We start from the raw sequence: 21,163 nt of genomic DNA, 5'->3' as shown, positions 1-21,163 counted from the left end.
TTAAAATTATTCCCAAAGTAGCTAAGCAAGATGATTCCATAGAAGTATTCTCGAAGATTCCTAAAGGTGTAGCTTATGCTGAAGACCCTAGGATATATATTCATTGCAAAATTGAAGAATTAGGTTCTGAGGAATTGTCAAAAATGTTTAGAACTATAATTTGTGATGAAAATGGCATTGTTAAACCCGAGCACAAGATTATGGAGAATTTAGGTTTTTGTTGAGATACTGCATATCCCTGAATTTCTGGAAGAAGTAGTGAGAATTGTCCTGAGTAGGGCACATGGAGAATTTCTATGGTTAGATTATGTCTGCAAATTTACCTGGTAAGAAATTAGGGCAATAATAGGTTTACCCTCAACCGGCAGCAGACCAGACAAAACAAATAAAGTTCCTAACAACAAAGTAATGACCCTTACTGGAGAAACATCAGACAGTAGATCACTAAGAGTGAATGACATCAAGGACATCAATGTGAGATTCATAAGTATGATTTTAGGTTACAAGACTACTCATGCAAATAGACTTAATTCAGTTTCTAGTCTTTGCATTAATAGTGCTTATGAAATGGTGAACACAATGCAAAAATAGATGTATGTGAATGGTTGAAAGATGAACTCATAGATAATTTGAAAAAGATTAAAGGTGACAAGAAAGGGACATTTCGCTTTGGTAATCTCTTAGTATGCTTAATGTTGTATTTCACAAAGGAAATCCCCGGTATAGGACAGAAAGACTTTGGATATGACATACCGGTAGAAAAACAATTACAGGAAGCTTTCACTAGCATGGGAACTGCTAAGGACAACACCATAACTGAATACTTTAAAGATTTTCAAGCTAAAATGAAAACTAGAGAAAGACTACCGCAGAGTGTAGTGGATAAATATGACAAAGAAATTTGTTTTGTCATCAAGAAGGATGAAACATGGATGGAAGTTGTACTTCCTAGAACTATATGGGTAACAGAAATGGGCTATGAGGTAGATCTCAACATAATTGAGACTTATGCAAAAGCTTTGTTAGATGCACCAAGAGAACCAATAGAAGAAGTTTTTGGTAATACTAAAACAATTAAAAGTAATGTGAAAACAATGAAGCAAAGGAAGAAAAGAGAGAAACATATAAGAGATGCATCAAAACAAGTAAAGGAAATCAAAGAAAATGTTATGAACATTACTGGTATAATGGCTAGTGAACTGGAAGGACTGCAACCGGAGGCACACATTTCACCAGTTGGCACATCTTCTGACAGTGAGATACCAACTGAATTCAAAAGAGTTGAAAGGAAGACAAAACCTTCACTAGTACCCTCTCCTCCACCCAAAAGAATAAGGACTTTAAGGAAGAAACAACATGCGGTAAGGCAACCAACTAAGAAACTAACTCTGAAGAAGAAATAGAAACTGGTTATACCTTCATTAGAAAATCTGCTAAATGAAATAACTGATGATGGCAATTTGGCTAATGTGAGTAAATTGTATAACGCATTCAAATATTCAGACAAGGAAAGCATTGGAAATAGTATAATTTTACATCTAGACATATACAAGAAAGTTTTAATTGAAGTTGTGGATGACTTGCCTAATGAACTATATTAAAGATTAGATGCCAAGAGGATTGCAGTGATGGAATTGGACAAGAAACTAAAAGTTGAAAAAATTCTAGTTGTACATCTGGTTAACTCAAAAGATGAGATTGATGACTTGATTTGTGAAGCTAACAGATCCATTTTTGCTAGTGGTCACTAGTAAGTAAGTTTGATGGCAGGTAGAGTAAATGAGATTGTAGAGGAGACTGCTGATAAATGGGATTTTTTTTGTGGAAAAATAAAAACAAGAGGAATTGAACCGACCAAAGAAAACATTCAAATTTTATCAGAAGGATAATGACAAAGGGAAAGGTAAAGTTGGTGGAATAACGAACATCAAGTTAACTGATAACTTGCCACCACCTTTGGATACTGCACCGGTACATATTGATGTTCCATCGATTACTGACACTAAAGGTGTCACACATGATAACACTAATCTTGAATCTGAAATACTATTCACCATGAATGTAGACACTCAGGAAGTGAATATTTTTGTGGATAAGGATGGTACAGAGGCTAAGGATGATAATGTTGATAGTGGCAACATTGCTAATAAACTGGTAGAAACTGTTGAGGTTGAGATCCAAACTGAGAAATATTACAAACAGAGCAACCATTAGACACTGGAATAAATACTGAAAGTATAGATGCTGGCACAGAGAAACCTACTGAGACAGAGATACTGATAGTTGAGAACACAGAGAAACCGATAGAAGCATAGGTACATATTGAGGTAGTGAAACCGGTAATCACTGAGATAACTAAGCAATCAGACAAATCTTTACTGGTTGAAATGCAAACTCAGACTGATCCACTACAAGACAACACAGGTAAAATGGTTACAAATGTTGGAAGCGCAAAGGTAATTAAGGTAGTTGGTCAAACATCCGGTACTTCATCAAGTGAATTCAGACCTACTAATGTAACAGAGGTACTCCTAGACTCTATCAAGAAGATAACTGACTATAATGCATTGGCTTACAAGGAAATTGATGACACCATAAAATCTTAAATTGATTTCACCGAAATGTAACATTGATCATGTAAAGGATTCTTTAAGTAAATTGGACACATTGTCCAAATTTATTACTGACAATGTAATAACGGTTGATAAGGTGAATGAGGACACCTTCAAAGAGAAAGTTGAAAAGGAAAAAGATTAATTCTTTGAGGATACAATAAAAAAGTGCACAGAACACATGAATACACTTTTACTAGCACTGAACAGTACAATTTTGGAATACAAAGAGTTGTACAGAGAAACATGCAAACCACATCTTTTGACATAGGACATAGAAAAGGAAATAGCAAGGTACAAAAAGAAATAGATGACATAGCTGATAACATAATTGGTTCATCTGAACCTATATCAGTTATTGAGCAGGAAATAGCAGGTTTTGGTGAGAAATTGGAGAAATTTGAGAAAGAGAAGGCAAGGATTAAGGCTAATGCCAGAGAACTTAAGTACAAACTTGGTCCTAAGTTGGACAATCAAATCTCTCTGAGAAATGAAATCTCTAAGGCAATACTTCAAGGAGAAAGATCACTGGAAGAGAACATATATCATCTCATCGACATGATCCAATAGATTGAGGCAACCCTGAATGATAGCAATAGATTCATGCAGAGTCTAAATTTGGTTTTGGTAGATATATTCCAGATTGTAACCAACCGGTTACAAACTTTGAGGTGAGCTTTTTGCATTCGTTTGACAATTTTTTACAACCTTTGTCATTGATGTCAAAGGGGGAGTAGTGGACAAAGAAAAATGATTAATCAAAGGAGATCATCTGCTCAGGGGGAGCACATCTTTTTGGTAACTTTTTGGACTTCACTTTTTGCAAATAGTTTTTGGATTTTTCTCATGAGTGTTGCCATCAATGCCAAAGGGGGAGATTGTTGGCATTCTACACTCTTATGAGAATATTTTGTGTTGTCATTGATGGCAACCATCTGGCAACCTTCTGGTACTCATCAAGTAAAGCCACCGGCACTGACATAGACATCTACATACACTGGTAGACACTTCACTGACAACAACAACAATGCATACTGGCACCCCAACCGAGAGGGAATAAATTTTTTGTTTATTTTATTTAAATATAATTATCTTTTGTAAAGCCGACATGGCATATTGTAAAAGACTCATATATATGTATGAGATCTTATAGGTCATTTTGTGTATTAAGGTATATACATGGAGAGAATCTATGGATGATATTTTGTATAAGGAGATATAGTTGACAGCGAAGGTTTTGGTTATAGAATGAACTTAAACCAGTATTGAACCTGGCATAGTTGATGCTGATTTGAAGCAGTACATTGTATTGGATTTCATAATCCACTTTTGTAGTTAGTGTGACTCTTATTGAGCAGTGAGCTCTAGGTAGTTGGCCTTCCTGCATGTGCAGGCCCCTCATTGTAAGTAATATTTATTCATTGGCTAGTGAGTGAAAATTGTGGGTCACAAATCCCACCGAGGTTTTTCCCACACTAGGTTTCCTCGTTAAACATCTTGTGTTATGGTGTGTTTTCTATATTGTCTTTATTGTTCATGTTTATTGCATTAATTCTTATTTACCCGTACACTATTTTGGAATGCAAAGTTTTTAATAAGGTTAAATATTCTATTAACAGGTTAGATACTGATTCACCCCCTCGTCTCAATATCTTTGGGACCATCATTAATCCTAACATATTTAACATGAAATTAAACATAATTTAAACCGACAAAACAATCAATGTGAAATGGAGATCATATAATTGAAGAGTTCACACACACAAAACTCCAAATTAGGAAAAAATTGAATTCATACAAATTTCAATTTAGACTATAGAAAATTAATTTTCTCATATTTCTGTAAATAGTAATACCATGGCTGACATTATCATCATCCTTGTTGTGACTCTCAACATTGTCCTAACTCTTTTTCCATATATTGTATTACAGAAAATTAAAAATAGTTGATATCACTTGCACAATCAATAAGCAAAATATTGTTGAACAAGACATGTGAACATGACAGTTATAGGAATAGTAACTAAAAGTAGCAAGTATAAGATAAATAAATTAAATAAATATGGGTCTACAATAACAACTGCTAGAAAAACTTAGACCTCCATAGATAGCATGAACAAATATGTTGAATCTAAATACATATAGATTAATTGTAAACATCCATAGTAGCACCAAAGAGAATTGAGGAGGATCCATTGAGAGTAGGATAATTATTTTAAATTATTACTTTTGGAATCAATTATATATGTTATTATATCAAAACATATATAATGAACTGAAGAAATAATCTTTTAAATATTAAATAGATTGAAAATTCATACCAATCATCATGATTATTGCACTGTTACTTTATTTTACCATCATTCTTTTAATGCCATTGTTCTATTCTGGTTTTTTCTCTGTTTAGTGAATATTGCATTTTACTTTACTAGTATTCTTATGAATTGATAAAAGGACATCAAAAGAGAATTTGAAACAAGCTTAGAAAAACATCCACACCACATTCACATTTGTAGCTATTTCTTCTATTCAATTATAATCTCCCCATGTATTATAGGTCCTTCGATGTGGGTGCTTAATCATTTTTTTGATGAGGTCGACACCAAAAGATCAAGAAAAGGAAACAAAGAAGATTTACCCTCTGTCAAAAAATATAAAAAATTCCTTACATTTACATATCTACTAAAATATTTATGAATAACGAATTCCTAATTTGTTTCAATGCAATTGAATGTAGGATTTTACAAGAGAAATTACAAAAAAACAATGAAGAAATTCTGTAAAAATTATTTACAAATTATATTATACAATGATACATATAGATACACCTATATGTTAATATACTTCGTTACAATTTATTTATGTCTCTATTTACCAACCAACCTTAAACAACACACACTAAGCAACATATTAAGTCTAGAGAATGTCACTCAACACAGAGTGTTCAACACTTTTAAACTTAGAAATCAAAGCTTAGTGTGTGTGATTTAAGTCGTGCATTATTGATTTATCTGTTTATCCCTTATCCCTTACAATCGTAAAATAAAATGTTTGCTAAAACTTTCATAAAAACTAGCACTTGCATCCAAAGGAGGTGCAAGGGTTACGCCGATAGGAAAGTATTTGTAAGTTAATATACGATGGATGCATATTGTTTATTGTGCTTATATTTTTTTAGTATAGTTTTGAGATACACACAATATTTTGGGAAACACAAGAAAAATATTGGAATTATATATTTGCTTGTAGTTAATTAAAACAAAGATTTGCAATATTTTCAACTATGAATATTTTGTAATTGATCACAATTTTGAACAAAGTTCCAACTAAAAGTAAAAGTAATGCAAAATAAGAAAAAATTAAAAAATCGAAGATCACTATATTGATGTGTGATTTGCCCACAAAGTAGCCTATTTTGAAAGTAAAACATTTGAAACATTTACATAGTATCTAAATCAAAAAATAAAATGGACAAGTAAATATGATAAGGAAGTGTATTTTATTGTCTATATATTTTTTTAGTACAACTTTTAAATACATACAATATGAATATGGACAGGTGCAACTTATAATTTAAACTGACAAGCTATACAAACTATTTTTGTAATACAAAATGTTTTTACAATGTATGAAGACGATTATAAGTCCTCAAAATCTTTTTTAAATTTCATCCCAACTCTCTCTGAATGTTATCTCAACTTTGTCCACTATCAACCTTTTCATTGTTATAATAGAAATAAAGCTCATCAAGGCTCCATTGACAATATAAGCTCTTCAAAATGGACAAGAAAACTTGCTTGACACTGATTGATAGCATGTTGCATTTTGTTTAGTTTATATGCCTCTAATTTAACAATGCACCCGACCGCCTTTTCACTTTCCATGGGGTCTCATTGTGCTCTATCCTCTGATGTGCATCTATGTTTGTCCAAAGATAGCTCTTCTAATGGTGTTCCCTATACTATTCCTAGCACCTCCATGTTTTATACTTCTAGTTTTCCCTCTCTTCATAATTGTCTTCTAATTTTCTTAGGATTGTCTAGCTTATCTTTGTCTCATATTATTTTCTAGGACCATGCATACTTCTCACAAATACATGAAATGTCTTTAACGTTATCACATTTGATTTGCAAGCTTATTTAGCAATACCCTTATAGCCCCTTCCCTGTATTTATTTTTTGCGACCCCTTTTATTTCTTTCCTTTTGCTTCAACATGAATATAACTGAATTTTATGCATCTTTGTCAATTTACATAGTTCATGTTTGGCATGTGCTTTTATTCCTTCTCTTAGGTTTGAATAATTTCATGTTGAAAACCTTCATGGAACATTATGAACTACACTAAGGGTTTTATGAAGATTTTGACACTTTTTACATTAGACAACAAAGAATATCATTATCCTTTTTCTTTGTCTCTCAAACTTTATGTTTATTCTACCTTGCATTCAACTTACTGCCATTTATTTAACTTTGCCTTGTCCTGTCACTTAGGAAGTCTTGTGCATAGCCTTCTTGTAGTCTTAACAATCACACAACACTATTATCTTCTCATCTATATTTTTGTCATTTTACCCATCTTGACACTAATATCAGTCTCCTTGCATTGCACTAACTATGCTCATGAAATCCTCATCTATAGTCTTGAAACTTTGTCTTTTGGATGATTCACTACCAACCTTACTAGCTTGCTATGTGTCTCACTGTCCTTCTTTACATTGTTGATGAGTCCTATCTTGTCAATTGTCAACACAATCCATATGATTTAAGATTTGTCAATATCTTCCATAGGTCTCTATCTATATTCTATCTTACATTATTATCATAAGAGTTGTCGTTAATATGTATGAACCTCGACATGTTTGTGGTAAGTCTCCTTGACAATACACTGCTATATTTCACTCTTCACAAGCCTAGGAAATACTTCTATCATTGCCATTTTCTTTTCTATTTGTACCTTTCTCTACCCTACTCTAGGGTGCTTCTATCTCATGTTAATCTTAATGTTTATTTATTGTACCCAAGACTTCAGAGCAATAAATAGTCATCTTTTCTCTCGCTATCATAAGGAACCACTCTATCCAATGGTGACTTGGTTATACATTCAACCTATCCTCTACCACAATTATATCCCCTTTATCTATGGTTATTTCTAGCATGCTATGACTATGCTTACTTTAGTCATGATTGTCTCCATACCTTCTTTCCATTGTTTGATATTAATGCAGCCAATGTTTACCATTGATACATTGACATTTAAGGCTACTTTGTCTTCTTGAATCTCTTCATAGGACTGTCACACATCTTTGACATATGTTTGTCATGTCTTTAGCACTGTCATGTACCATTAACATTGACCATTGAGTCATATACATTATGTTATGTGTATTTTTAGTCTTTAGGATTGATGATAGGTCTAGAAGCCTCTCACTACAGTTTCAAGCTTAATCAATGTCAATGGTTTGTTAAGGTTTTTGGTAAAACTTTTCTCCAGCAGTCCCCCATTCAGTAACCAAGTAAGCATATGTAGGCAACTCATAAGAAGAGACAAGGTTTATGGTAGAAACCCCTTCTCTGAGAAACTCAAATGAAGCAAAATGAATATACAGACTTTGCAAATGCATAGACCTTGGAAATGTATGATAGATCCTACAAATATTTTCATGAAACCATAGAAAACTTGACAGAAATCCATGAACATGCTAACTATGCTTTTGAAAACTATCTTCAAGATACTAACTTTTGATGAGGATTTTAAAGAGGGTTTTGACAAAGTTTTTCCTTCTGAGCTCACTGTCACAAGAAAGTTCCTTTATTGACGTTCATATTTAAGGAGACTTATAATGAGTATATTTTGACTATTGAATGGAACTCCAAGCTCCTTCCATAGTGCAGGCATATAACTATTACATTGAGCTTTTCTAAGATTTGCAAGAAAAAGTGGTACTCTCAGGATGGACATTACATGATGATTTTCTATAAGTTGAAGGTCTATCTTGAAGAATTCCCCTCCAACTTGGTTTGATGGATCTCCATACCCTGTTCCATGCTCCAATTTTGGCACAAGCAGGGAGGATGCCGACAAACGTTGTGGAATTTGGCTTTACACCCGCCAATTTCATTTTCTTGAAACTTTCTAAAGCCTTTTCAACAAATCCATTATGTACATATCGTGCGATCGATCATGGCATTCCACGAGACAACGTTTCTTTCAGGCATTTTGTCAAACAGTTCGAGTGCCTTGTCGATGCTTCCACATTTGCATACATGTCTAGAAGAGCATTTCCAACTATAAAATCTGACAGAAGCCCTCCTTCCATTTTCTTATGATGGATGTCCATACCCTGTTTCAAAGCTCCCATTTTCGTACAGGAAGGGAGTATGCTGGCGAGAGTTGTGGAATTTGGCTTTACCCTGCCAATTACATTTCCTTGAAAGTCTCTAATTCGTTTCCAACAAATCCAATTTTTTGCGTAGCCTCAGTCATAGCAGTCCATGAGAATAAATTTCTTTGAGGAATTCTGTCAAACAAGTCACGCGCCATGTCTACCACGACTGTTGGAACTACAACCATCTGACAAAATTTTCCAATACTTAACGGGCATCCACTAAACTCCCTCACTTGGCATACATGAAAATAAGCTTAGTATGAGATGTTGTGCATGTAGCAAACATGAATCGCCTGTGAGTGATGGAAGAGTGGAATTTTTTACCTTGTGAAAATGTGATCTTGAAAATACAGTCTGTAATAATTGAAGATATGTAGAGCAATGTTCAGAAGGGTTGTGTAGTAAGCAGAATGTGTAGCGCAGGTGGAAGCGAGAAAGTTTCAGCTGCCTAAAAGTTGTTTTTCTCGGCAGCTGAAACTATTCATTACCACTATACCAAATAGAAGGCAGATTTCAGGTGCGAGACAAAAATATCTGACATTGAAAAGTAATTCATGCATGATGCGTTGGCTGGATACTGGCAGAAAGAAATGGGGTAGCTGTATAGTGGTAGAAAGAAAACCATAAACCAGCAAGGAAAAAACAATAAAACCATATACCACCGTGAGACAGGTTTGAGTGACAAGCTCAAGTGTAAGCCTATCGGCTAATAAATAAATAAAAAAGAAAAGAAAAGAAAAATGGTTGTACTCTATTGATTTAAGACGTACTATTGCGGCAAATGAGTTTAAAATATGAGGAAAATATATTGTGAGAGGTGACCGACGTGAATTGACGATAAGCCGTTCACTTCGCGTGATTTCCGCTTGATCAGCGTGTGCTGTCCGCTTGTACAGAAAAGAAGATCACCTTTTGAGAAATTTCAATATCTAAAATATGAACGTGGCCTTCCGTTCTTATCCTTCTCACGCTTTTCGCCCCCACCTATACAGTTTCTGTATGCAATTGGAATGAGTTTGGCTTATGTCCGCCCACAACATCGCTCTTAAGGCAGCAGTTTTTCAGAATGTCTGCATTCTCACACGTGCTCTTTACATGCAAAATTGCGTCACGTTTCTTAGCTACTCTGAAACACCATCCATTGCGGTCGTGCAGTTTCTAAACTCTTTTATATACCATACATTGCCTTGGACATTCATTACATTAGATTATATCTGTTTTGGTAAGAGATGTCTCAACCTCACTTCATCACAATCGACTTCTTGGGAATTGGTAATGACGAAACTGCTAAGGAGAATACCAGTTCTGCCATGGATTCTCAACCACAACTTATGAAGAGGCGAGGTAAGTTGTTTTCTTCATTTTTATCTAATTTCTATATAACTCATCAATCCTACCTATTAAACTATAACATATGTTAATATTGATGTCATTTTGTGCTTTAATGTATACAGCAATGCAATCATGCCTGAGAAAGATTAAACCTCACATGCTGCAACAAGTACTCTCTGATTGTGGGGTTTCTGAAGATTTAAAGACCATGCAATTGTTTCCGCAACACGCCGGAGGATTTCAGTTGGATAATAAGGATTACCAACTGCCTTTACTCGATACAAAATTCAGCATTTCTGAAGCATTGAATTTCAAGCCCCCTACGAAACCGTCATCTTCTCAGCTAATGCTTTTCTACAATGGAGTACTAAATGTCTACGGCAACATTTCTTCTGATAAAGTAAGAAGTATTCTTAACCTTGAGGGTTTTTTACATCGCGGAGTTTAATTTTCCTTTCAACATGGATCTCACAGTTCGATACATGAACAGGCAAAGGTTATAATGACCATGGCAGCCAGTAATGGGAATACTGCAAATCTTTCGAATTGTGAAGCTTTTCCAAAACCATTACGCGAAAGCATTTCCAAATTACAAGGATCTGCAAATCAAAGACACCATCTTGGCATAGCGCATTGGAGTAAGTGATCGAATTGAATTTGTTACGATTTAGAATGTAATATTGGTTTCAATGAAATAACAAGGGAATGAATGTGCTATGCAGAACTTCCATTAGCGAAGAAAAAATCCCTTGGACGCTTTCTCCAGAAACGGACGGCCAGGTAGATCGAAATTCTTGGTTGATATGCGATGGAGATTGAAAGAGAAAGGAAGAGAAGATTTTGTACAGTAAATTCGATGAAATTGTTCTCTGTTTGAGAGGACGTTAAGGGACTCTATCCCTATGAGAGCTCATAAAAAGAATGACTCTCACAGCTTTTGACTGATTCTTTTCACCTTTGAGTGAAGCAGTTCAAACCACCGTCCCACATTTGTCGGCGAATTTTAGTTTATATTGTATTTTATACGCCAAATTTGAACTGTATCGATTTTGACTGTGATTAATTACCAACTAATCAAGAATTTTCCTCAACCACGTTATTTGACTGGTCAACCAAGGTTACATTTAATTTTTTTTATTATTGTGCATAGCTTGGGGTGTAACTAATAAATTTATTTCTTCACATCTTCACTAACAATCCGGCTCCAGATAAGACTCACAAATTTCTGAAGCTGAAATTGTGAAAGATATTAAGGTTATGAAGACTAAACATGAAGCTAAAATCGATAGGTTGGAAAATGAAATACAAGCGCTGAAAAGTAAATTTAAGAGTTTGGTGGAGGTTAGCGAGGAAGTCATGTATAATAGTGTCAAGGGTCTTAAGAGAGTCAGTGAGAGTCAATGAAGAAATTGCTATTCAAAAGAAGCAGATTACCACAGCCAAGAGATCACCAGATATCAACTTGGATAAGAAAAACAAGGAGGTGCAGGCGGCCACGGGACCTTCTACGAGGACCACGACCAAATATCAGGAAAAGGGTAGTTTGAGGTTCATTATGGAGGAACTCCAGGAGATTAATAATAAAGTGATCCAGAAGAATGTTGAGCTTATGAAATCTCTTTCTTAGTTTCTTTTGCTTGTGCGCCTTATTTAGGTTTGTTTTTTTATGGTTTTATGCTTTGGGGTGAGTAGCCCGTTTCTGTTGTTGTTTAGCGGTTGTTTAGACTCTAGTTACTGTATTTATTTTTTGGATGGATTTGGGTTTCAAGTCCTTGTTAAACTTGTTTATCTTATTCAAAAACTAATAAATTTATTTCTTCACTTATATGATATTGGAATGCCACATTTTTTTTTTCAATAATGATATTTGGCTAATGAATCGTGTTTTAAGTTGAATGGAATGTTATTAGTTAAATGAATGATATTTACAAACGAGTTACATTTTTAAAAATATTTTAATTTATAATAATATAATTTTATTAATTAATTATACATATGTTAAGATTGATGAGTATTTAGTTATATTAAGAGGAGGTGAATCAATATAACAACAATTTTTAATTTTTTAAAACTTAATTAATCATAATAACAATGCTTCAAAATTTAATCATTCTGTGCACCAATCTATTAGAGACACCAATCTCCACAACTAAATACTAATTCAACAAGAGACACCAATCTCCTTGAATACAAGGCACCAACCTCCAAAAAAAATAATATGACAAGTATTTGATATTTTTTTGGAATAAGATCTAACTCTCCTTTCCAAATCAACTCTGCACTATGTCAAAATCTACCTTAAAATATGTTCAACATATCTTTGTATCTACCCAAAATTCTTCTTCAAAATTGCTTATAATCTTCAACAATTTATTCTCATGGATTTATAATAATATTCTTCATAAATCTGCTATAATACTTCTTCACAAATCTGCAACAATATCTTTCATAAATCTACTACAAAATGACTTCTATATATGCTCTTCCATATGAAAGATATTCATGGAATGCCTTTTTAATTAAACTCTAAATGATATTCTTTTTACACATGCTAATGCACCCCTTCATCCAACTTATTTTTTTCATTTTCTTGCTCAAAGTGGGTGCACCACACAAGGGAGTTGGTCTATTTTGTTTTAATTAAACAACTCTTAATTAAATGAAATGATTCTTAAGTATGAAATAAAATATAATACATATAAATATAACTAAAATAATTCTTAATTAAATGAAATAATCTTTAAGTATAAAAGTGTATACATATACATAAGAAGTGGATAAGTCATATGAAAAATAGTGAATGATATTAAAAATGTTTCTAAATCTTCTAAAAATACTTCAAAATAATTTTACCTTTCACACAACCCCCTTTTAATAAAGGTTTATGTATATAAGTCTATTTACTAAAGAGGTGAATAAGTTACATGAAACCAAGAAAGAGATGTTCTATAGAGATGCAATGGAGTCAATGAGATACAAAAAATTAAATATAAAACATACAATTATAAATTAAATAATTCTTAATTAAAATGATACATGCAAATATAGATAAAATAATTATTAATTAAGTGAAATAATCTTTAAGTATAATACATAAGAAGTGGATAAATCATATGAAAAATTAGTAGATAATATTAAAAATATTTTTTATATCTTAAAAATGTACTTTAAAATAACTCTACCACACACATAGCCTCCTTTTTATAAACATTTATATATACAAATTTATTTACATAAGAGGTGAATAAGTTACTTGAAGAAAGGTCAATGAATTTAAGGGATGGTTTTGTGTCTTAGAAATGTAATTAAAAAAAACTCTTAAATAATTAAATTTAGTTTATATTGTTATAATATTTCAATCACATAATAGCCAAAATAAATTTATGTTATATAATATTATTTATTTAATTGATAACATAAAATATGGATAAACTATATGAAAAAGGGGTGAATGACATAAGGTTTGCTTCGATATTATAAGAGAGTACAAAAATTGACTTTAAAGTAAAATAAAAAAACTTTTAAATAAATAGACTATTTATTCATATTACTATAATGCCTCATTTTATGTATGTTATTATATTATAAGTTATTGTTGTATTCATCAAAAGATGTTAAAAATAATATTCTCAAGGTGCCTCTTTTGGAATAGATAGATTGAGAATGATCTTTGTCAACATCTTTTATATAGAAAGAAAAAATAATAATGTTCCAAATGATATCAATCATCTTTTATATAGATTTCCTAAAGATGGGCATGCTAATCTAAATTACAAGAAATATGAAAATATAATTGAAGAAATAAGGATAGTGATAATTTAGTTGTTTTAAAAGGTTTGAAATTTTATTGTCTTTTATTTATTTTTGTATTAAAACTAGATTTTAATTGTGCACTTTAGATCTTATCAAATAAATTTATTTTTAAGCCTTGCAAGTTGTTGGTGTAAATAATTATTCATCATGGATATTATTACACTTTACTTAAGTTTACTTAGGAAATGCATCTCATAGTAGTTTGGGTATGAGACATTTGGGTGTTTGTGCCACATTGGGATAGTGTGTGTAGGAGAATTTCGACCTTTTATGGTGTTGATCTTCTTGTTACACTCCACATTCAATGGGTGATCCACCTCATGTGGACTATTATATTATTTCTCCTACCTACCCACACCTATTTCCTACCTACCCTTGTTTCTTATTGAGCCACATGTCATGTTTGTGTGCTCACATATCCATAAGCCTTGCCTATATAAGCAGGCTCATCTACATGTATAAAAATGGAACAATTGATTTTATTGATCATTTATCTATTGATGAGAATACAGTTTATTCTTGTCTTATATTGTGTCTCTATTTTGTACATTTCATTGAGCTCTTGATCTTGGCAAAATCTCACATGGTATCAGAGCCATTGGGGCTTCATTGATTGGTTTTTGGAGACATCGTGGAAGGTTTCTATTTTCGGATCTAAGGGACTGCATTTTTTTGAGGCATCTTAGAGCGTTTTTGACCTCACCATTGCATCTCGAAGGCCATTTCCATAAAAATCGAGTATAAATTTGACCTATTTTGGCAAAAATCAATTTTTGGGTGTGGAGGAAATTTTCTGCCCAATTTGGGTGGTACGGTATGAAATTTTCGGATTTTTTTTCAAAAAAAAAATATATATTTTTTTCTGAAAATTATTTTCCAATTTGATTTTTTTTTTTTTCAAATTTTGGAAATTATTTTTGGGATCCGTACCTTCTGCCCAGTCAGCAGCACCACGTCAGCAGTCTAGTTGATTGCCAAATCACCCTGCCACGTCAACAACCCAGTTGGCTACCACATCACCTGCCAAATCACTTGCACAGTTAGCGCCAAGTCAGCCATGAATTTTTGGCGACGGTCATATGGCCGTCAAATTTAACCTCCCAGTCTGTTGACGTCATCATTTTTTCAAAAAATTTGCAGGCCCCTCTCATTGAGCTTTTTGATTTTGCGGTTCAACTTCAAATGGCCATATCTTGCTCATTTTTGCTCCTTTTTCGGTGCAATGTTTTTTGAAATGGGCTAGAATTTCATGTACTTTCACGTGGTGGAATTATTTTCTGATTTTGATGGACAGATTTTTCAGAATTCTCAGTTTTTGGTGACTGTACCTGTCCAATCTCCGTTTCTGCAACTTCCAGGTCTCCGTTCGGGCTCATACGAACTCCTTTTTAGGTGCCATTTTTTTGAAAGTGCATTATTTTTTGTCTACTCTCAGAATATGCTATCAGTTTGCAGCAATTATTGGTAGAAATTGTACTTTCATCATATGGTCTTATTTGGCCAATTTGGCATTTGTCTTGCATAGATCTATCTTTTTGATCTTTTGCTTTATAGTTCTCAGCCTATTGAGGCAATTGTAAAACAAAATCAGAAGTCCACCTTGCCATTGTTAGCAAGTGGCCTATTGTACACGCACTACATATAAAGTGTCAAAATCATCATTTTTTGGGGGGGGTACTTTGATTGAGTGAATTTGGGGGGGTGTATCTTGTGCTTTTGTGCTCTTGTGTTCCTTCCTTTCTACTGCTATGAGTTCTTCTAAGTTTCCTCTATTAACTCTCATAATTATGCTACTTGGCAAATTGATGCATGGAGTAAACTTATGGAAAAAGGACTCACTCATTACATTGATGGAACTATTGTTGCTCCCGCTGATCCTAAGGTTGATCCAGTTGGTCACTTGGATTGGCTCACTAAAAATATCATGGCAATTGGTACCTTAAGAAAGTATGTATCAAAGGATCTCATTTTTCTTATTGAGAAGTGTACTCTAATCAAGGATGCTTGGAAAAAGTTTCAAGACTTATATGGTCAAGTTGATGAGATTAGGAGATATCAAATTGATAGTGATCTCACCATGTTGGATCCCAAGAACTTTGATACTATACATGATTATGTCACTAAGGCAAATGAATTGAGGGCACAACTCAAAGATTGTGGCATTGATAAGAAGGATACTCAATTGATATTCAACTTGATAGGCAAGCTTCCACAAGAATATGCAGCATTTGTTTCTACTTTCCAAACCCATAGGATGACAATGGGTTCAAGCTACACAATGCCTACATTTGATGCTTTCGATGAAATGTTGAAGATGGAACAAACTAAGTTGATAAGCATGGGCATTCTTAAGGCTTCTACATCTCAAGCATTAGTGGCAAATCAAGGGAACAAAGGAAATCAAGGAAAGGACAACTCAAACAAGAAGAAATGGCAATCAAAGCCTAAGGACAAAGCACCATCTTCTCCACAACAAGGAGACACATCCTCTTCCAAGAGGGATAATTCACCAAAGGAGAGACCTACTTGTGCCTATTGTAAAAAGGTTGGTCATGAGGAGCGTCATTGCCATTCTAAGAAGATTGATGAGCTCACACATATCCTCAAAAAGCATAACATTGATTTGCCTAATGTCTACAAGAAGGATGATTCATCAACTTCCACTTCCTCACATTCAAAAGGAAAAGGGCAAGCATTCATTGCTTCTACAAGTGGGAAGAATCACTCTTTTGGGACAAGAAAAGGAAAAGCTCTATGTGCTACTATCAGTCATGATTCAGAGAGATGGCTTCTAGATTCAGGGGCTTCTCATCATATGGCATCTTCACAGTCTATGTTCTCTATATTTGAGCCTTGCACCATGCCGCAAATTTTCATGGGCAATCATACATACATGGATGTGATTGGGAAAGGATCTATTGACATTGGGGATAACTCCTTCAATAATGTGTTGTGTGTACCCCACTTGGCAAACAATCTCCTTTCTATCTATCAAATCACACATGGCATAACTAAGAGAGTTGTGGAGTTCACACCTAAGTCGGTTTTCATTAGAGACTTGGAGACTAGAGCTATCGTTGTGACTGGGGTGGTTGATCATACATCTTGGTTATACTCCTTTTCAGATTTTGTTGATGATGATGATTTCACATTTGATGATTCTACACATGATGATCACCCTTCTTGTGATGGTTCAAATTTTGAGGAGAACTTTGGGCACTTGAACATGGGGATTCTCACATGTGAACCCATTCTTGAGTCTTGTATTTCATCTCCTCATATTGATATCACACCACCTATTGCACCTGATGGTGCGGATAATGCAACAGTTTGCCTTCATGTGATTCAGTGCAGCAGGATATTCATTGTCTTCCAACTTCAGATTCATGGGATGATTACTTGACAAACATTGCAGGTTTATTTATGGAATCCTACATTGCATATTTGGGAGACATCATTGATGACATTCATCTTCTCTTTGATGAAGGTGATCCTTCTTCAATTGTTGCGAGGGAACACTCTGACCCTCTTGTTCATTCTCTACATGATCGTTCTTTCGAGGTTGACATGATTGTGGATACTTATGTACAATAGTTGTAGGAGGTCTCTTTATTTTTTGAGGAGACATGTGAGTCTTTGGAACATGTTCTACATCCATCTCCACTAGATCTTGGAGTGCATTTTTTAGCAGTGTAGCATAGTTTACCACCTTTGGAGGGGGTATCTTTCAGCATCGACATGGGGACACTTAAGCTGTTTTCAAAGATTCCTTTCATCATGAGTTTTCTTCATACATCTTCCCATCATGATTTGGGAGACTTCATGGATACACCTTTGGTTTTGTTTCTTCCTAAGGGGAGGAATATTGTTCGACGTTCGTGGAGCAGTTTCTTCATACATTGAGCTTCTATCATTGGTGCAGATTCCACATTGAGGGGGGGCTTCCTAGCTTCTCTTCTTCTCTCATATGGGGGGGACTTTTTCCTCACATGGGGTTTTGTCCTTCACATACTTCTATGAGAGTTCTTTGTATCTATTTTTTTATCTCTCTTTTGGGGGAGGGTTTTTTCCCATTGGGTTTTCTCTCTTTCCCCACTTTGTGAGAGATTTCATTGCATTGGTTTTCATGCATTTGCATTTATACATGGGTACCTAACATGGCCTAGTAGCCGGGACCCATCTTGCATTGCTTAGTTGCATTGTAGACTTAAGTGCATTCCCCTACGGTACACTTAAGGGGGGGTGTTGGTGTAAATAATTATTCATCATGGATATTATTACACTTTACTTAAGTTTACTTAGGAAATGCATCTCATAGTAGTTTGGGTATGAGACACTTGGGTGTTTGTGCCACATTGGGATAGTGTGTGTAGGAGAATTTCCACCTTTTATGGTGTTGATCTTCTTGTTACACTCCACATTCAGTGGGTGATCCACCTCATGTGGACTATTATATTGTTTATCCTACCTACCCACACCTATTTCCTACCTACCCTTGTTTCTTATTGAGCCACATGTCATGTTTGTGTGCTCACACATCCATAAGCCTTGCCTATATAAGCAAGCTCATCTACATTGTATAAAAATGAAACAATTGATTTTATTGATCATTTATCTATTGATGAGAATATAGTTTATTCTTGTCCTATATTGTGTCTCTATTTTGTACATTTCATTGAGCTCTTGATCTTGGCAGAATCTCACACAAGTCACCTACATAGGATTGCTATAGCAACCATTAAGTAGATCAAGGTAATGTATCACCACCTTTTAGCTATATGTGGCATCAACACTTAGTCGATAAGGGATGTGACCCAGCCTATCAATCATTATGGGATCTTTTAAAAATTAATAATTATTATTTTAGTTTCATTGTTGGTTATGTTGTGAATGATGTTAAGAGATCTACCCTTATGGAGATAAATTGTCACTGTGATGTCCAACACCATTTTGCTTTTGTGTGGGAAGTTTAATATAATAGAGATGACTTATGATAAAGGTGAGGCATTTCCTCTATTGGACAACTAGAAATGAAAAAGGTATTTCATGTGCAATAAATTAAGGCTTTTTTACCCCATTCATAGTTTCCACTAGGATCACATGACAGGGTACATGAGCAATTTAAAAGTAGATCTTGATAGGGTGCTTATACATTTAGGTCATGACATGTTATTAACTCAATATTTTATTTTTTTTCATTAGTTGTTATTCTTTATTGGTGGAGCCTCTATCAAGAATGATCTCTTTTGACCACTTCTCAATATGGTCTTGTATTAAGTGGTAAGTTTCCAAGCCCAAATATATGGTAATTTATTTTTTTAATTTAGAACCATGAACCATGCATGGGGCTAATTGGTTAGCTTGGTGGAATGATGACATAAACTTTACTTTCTATTTCCTTTTTATTTGTAGATGTCAATTGGAATTATTTTATTGTTTATCATGTGAAGCTACCACCTCAAACATCTAACTAGATATTTCCATTCTAGAAGTACAATCATTTGATTCAATTTGTTAGCTTCAAGTTACATAGCTTTGAATCACTAGAAATAGGTTGCATATGCTAACACAACAAGAGAAACCCAAATCAAATGCTTAGTGTCACTATCTTAAGATAATAAATAAGGTATGTAAATATTTTTCTCAAGCATTACATGCTTGACATAATTCTCAAACCATTAAGAAAAACGAGTCTAGGGGAAAACATATTATGAAGGAACTTTCTAACAATTTACATGTCTTTGTCTAGCACTATGAGAAATTCTTTGCTACTCAAGAATATACTTTAGCTTAGTTTTCTACTCTACAACAATATGTTAAGGTGGCTTCTTGCTAGGTCTCCAACTCATGGCACATTATTTCTGGTCAAATTCTTACCAAAGATTATGTAAGGGATGTTATTTTCTCTTTGTTCAATGACAAGGGCCCCGCTATGTATAGATCACCTTGTGAATTTTATAAAAAAAAAAGGGATAATATGAGTGAAGAACTTCTGAAGGATTTTTTCTAAATCATTTTATTTAAAATATTTAAGAAATTTAATCAAGGGTCCAAACTAAATTCATACCTAAGTTTAGAGATTTGGAAGATGGTTCAAATTGGAGATTTATTACACATTTGAATGTTTATTAAAAATCTATTTTTCTAAATCATTTTATTTAAATTAGGAAATTTAATCAAGGGTCCAAACTAAATTCATACCTAAGTTTAGAGATTTGGAAGATGTTTCAAATTGGAGATTTATCACACATTTGAATGTTTATTAAAAATCTATTTCGATGACTTTTTCTCTTAAACGAAGGCTTATGCTTCCTCAACTAATTCATCCTAAGACAAAAAAAGATTATTTAAATCTAGTTTCATCCTAAATAATATTATTATTGTGTGGGAAGGAATGGAATGGGCATAGCATTCTCAACAATATGTCAATTTTATCAAGATTGCTTTTTTCTAGATCTTATAATTCTATTGAATGGTTGTTTATCCTTGCAATGATATCACTTTAGTTATTTTATGTATATTTCGCTTGTTGACTCTTCAACTTGCATTAATTTTAATGGCTAACAATGTCAACCTTTCAAACTCCAATATATTCTATTCGCCAAGGCTATATGTGGTTTCATTATGATATGTTCTAATATTCTCATGCGGACTAAAGTTCAAGCTTGGAAAGTTACATTTGAAGTTGCTTATCCTCAATAAATTTTGGACTACTATGATAATGCTCATATGCATTTTTGCCAAATTTCCTCTTGAAGGCATAGGTGTGGTTGTAGCCAGTATTCTAGATGTGTAAGAGGCTCTCAATCTTGTGGTTCTCAATGTCTAGGTACTATAGATGATGTTGTTGGTACTATGGATGACTTTGTCATGTGTTACATTGGTTTTGTCATTGATGTAAACACTTGTCTTCTTCAAGGTTTACATTATGTTTATTGGTATGGTTAGTGGCTTATGCACAGTAGCCGATATGTGTTCACCAATAGGTTATATGGCTCACCAGCAAAGATGATAACTTG

General features: G+C 33.8%; 1 protein-coding gene across 1 annotated transcript; it reads left to right on the top strand.

Annotated features, from left to right (window-relative positions):
- The first annotated feature begins 9,974 nt into the window (after window positions 1–9,974).
- On the top strand, window positions 9,975–11,443 carry LOC131043887 (protein TIFY 10b). Its single transcript, XM_057977115.2, has 4 exons — window positions 9,975–10,343; window positions 10,454–10,731; window positions 10,822–10,969; window positions 11,054–11,443. Exons 1-4 carry the CDS (start codon window positions 10,229–10,231, stop codon window positions 11,113–11,115), a joined length of 603 nt encoding a protein of 200 aa, XP_057833098.2. The 5' UTR covers window positions 9,975–10,228; the 3' UTR covers window positions 11,116–11,443.
- Window positions 11,444–21,163: the final 9,720 nt, after the last annotated feature.

Source organism: Cryptomeria japonica, chromosome 8 (assembly GCF_030272615.1).
Source record: "Cryptomeria japonica chromosome 8, Sugi_1.0, whole genome shotgun sequence".
Classification (NCBI taxonomy): domain Eukaryota; kingdom Viridiplantae; phylum Streptophyta; class Pinopsida; order Cupressales; family Cupressaceae; genus Cryptomeria; species Cryptomeria japonica.
The sequence above is the reverse complement of the archived record's forward strand: the minus strand, read 5'-3'. Positions and strand labels throughout refer to the sequence as shown.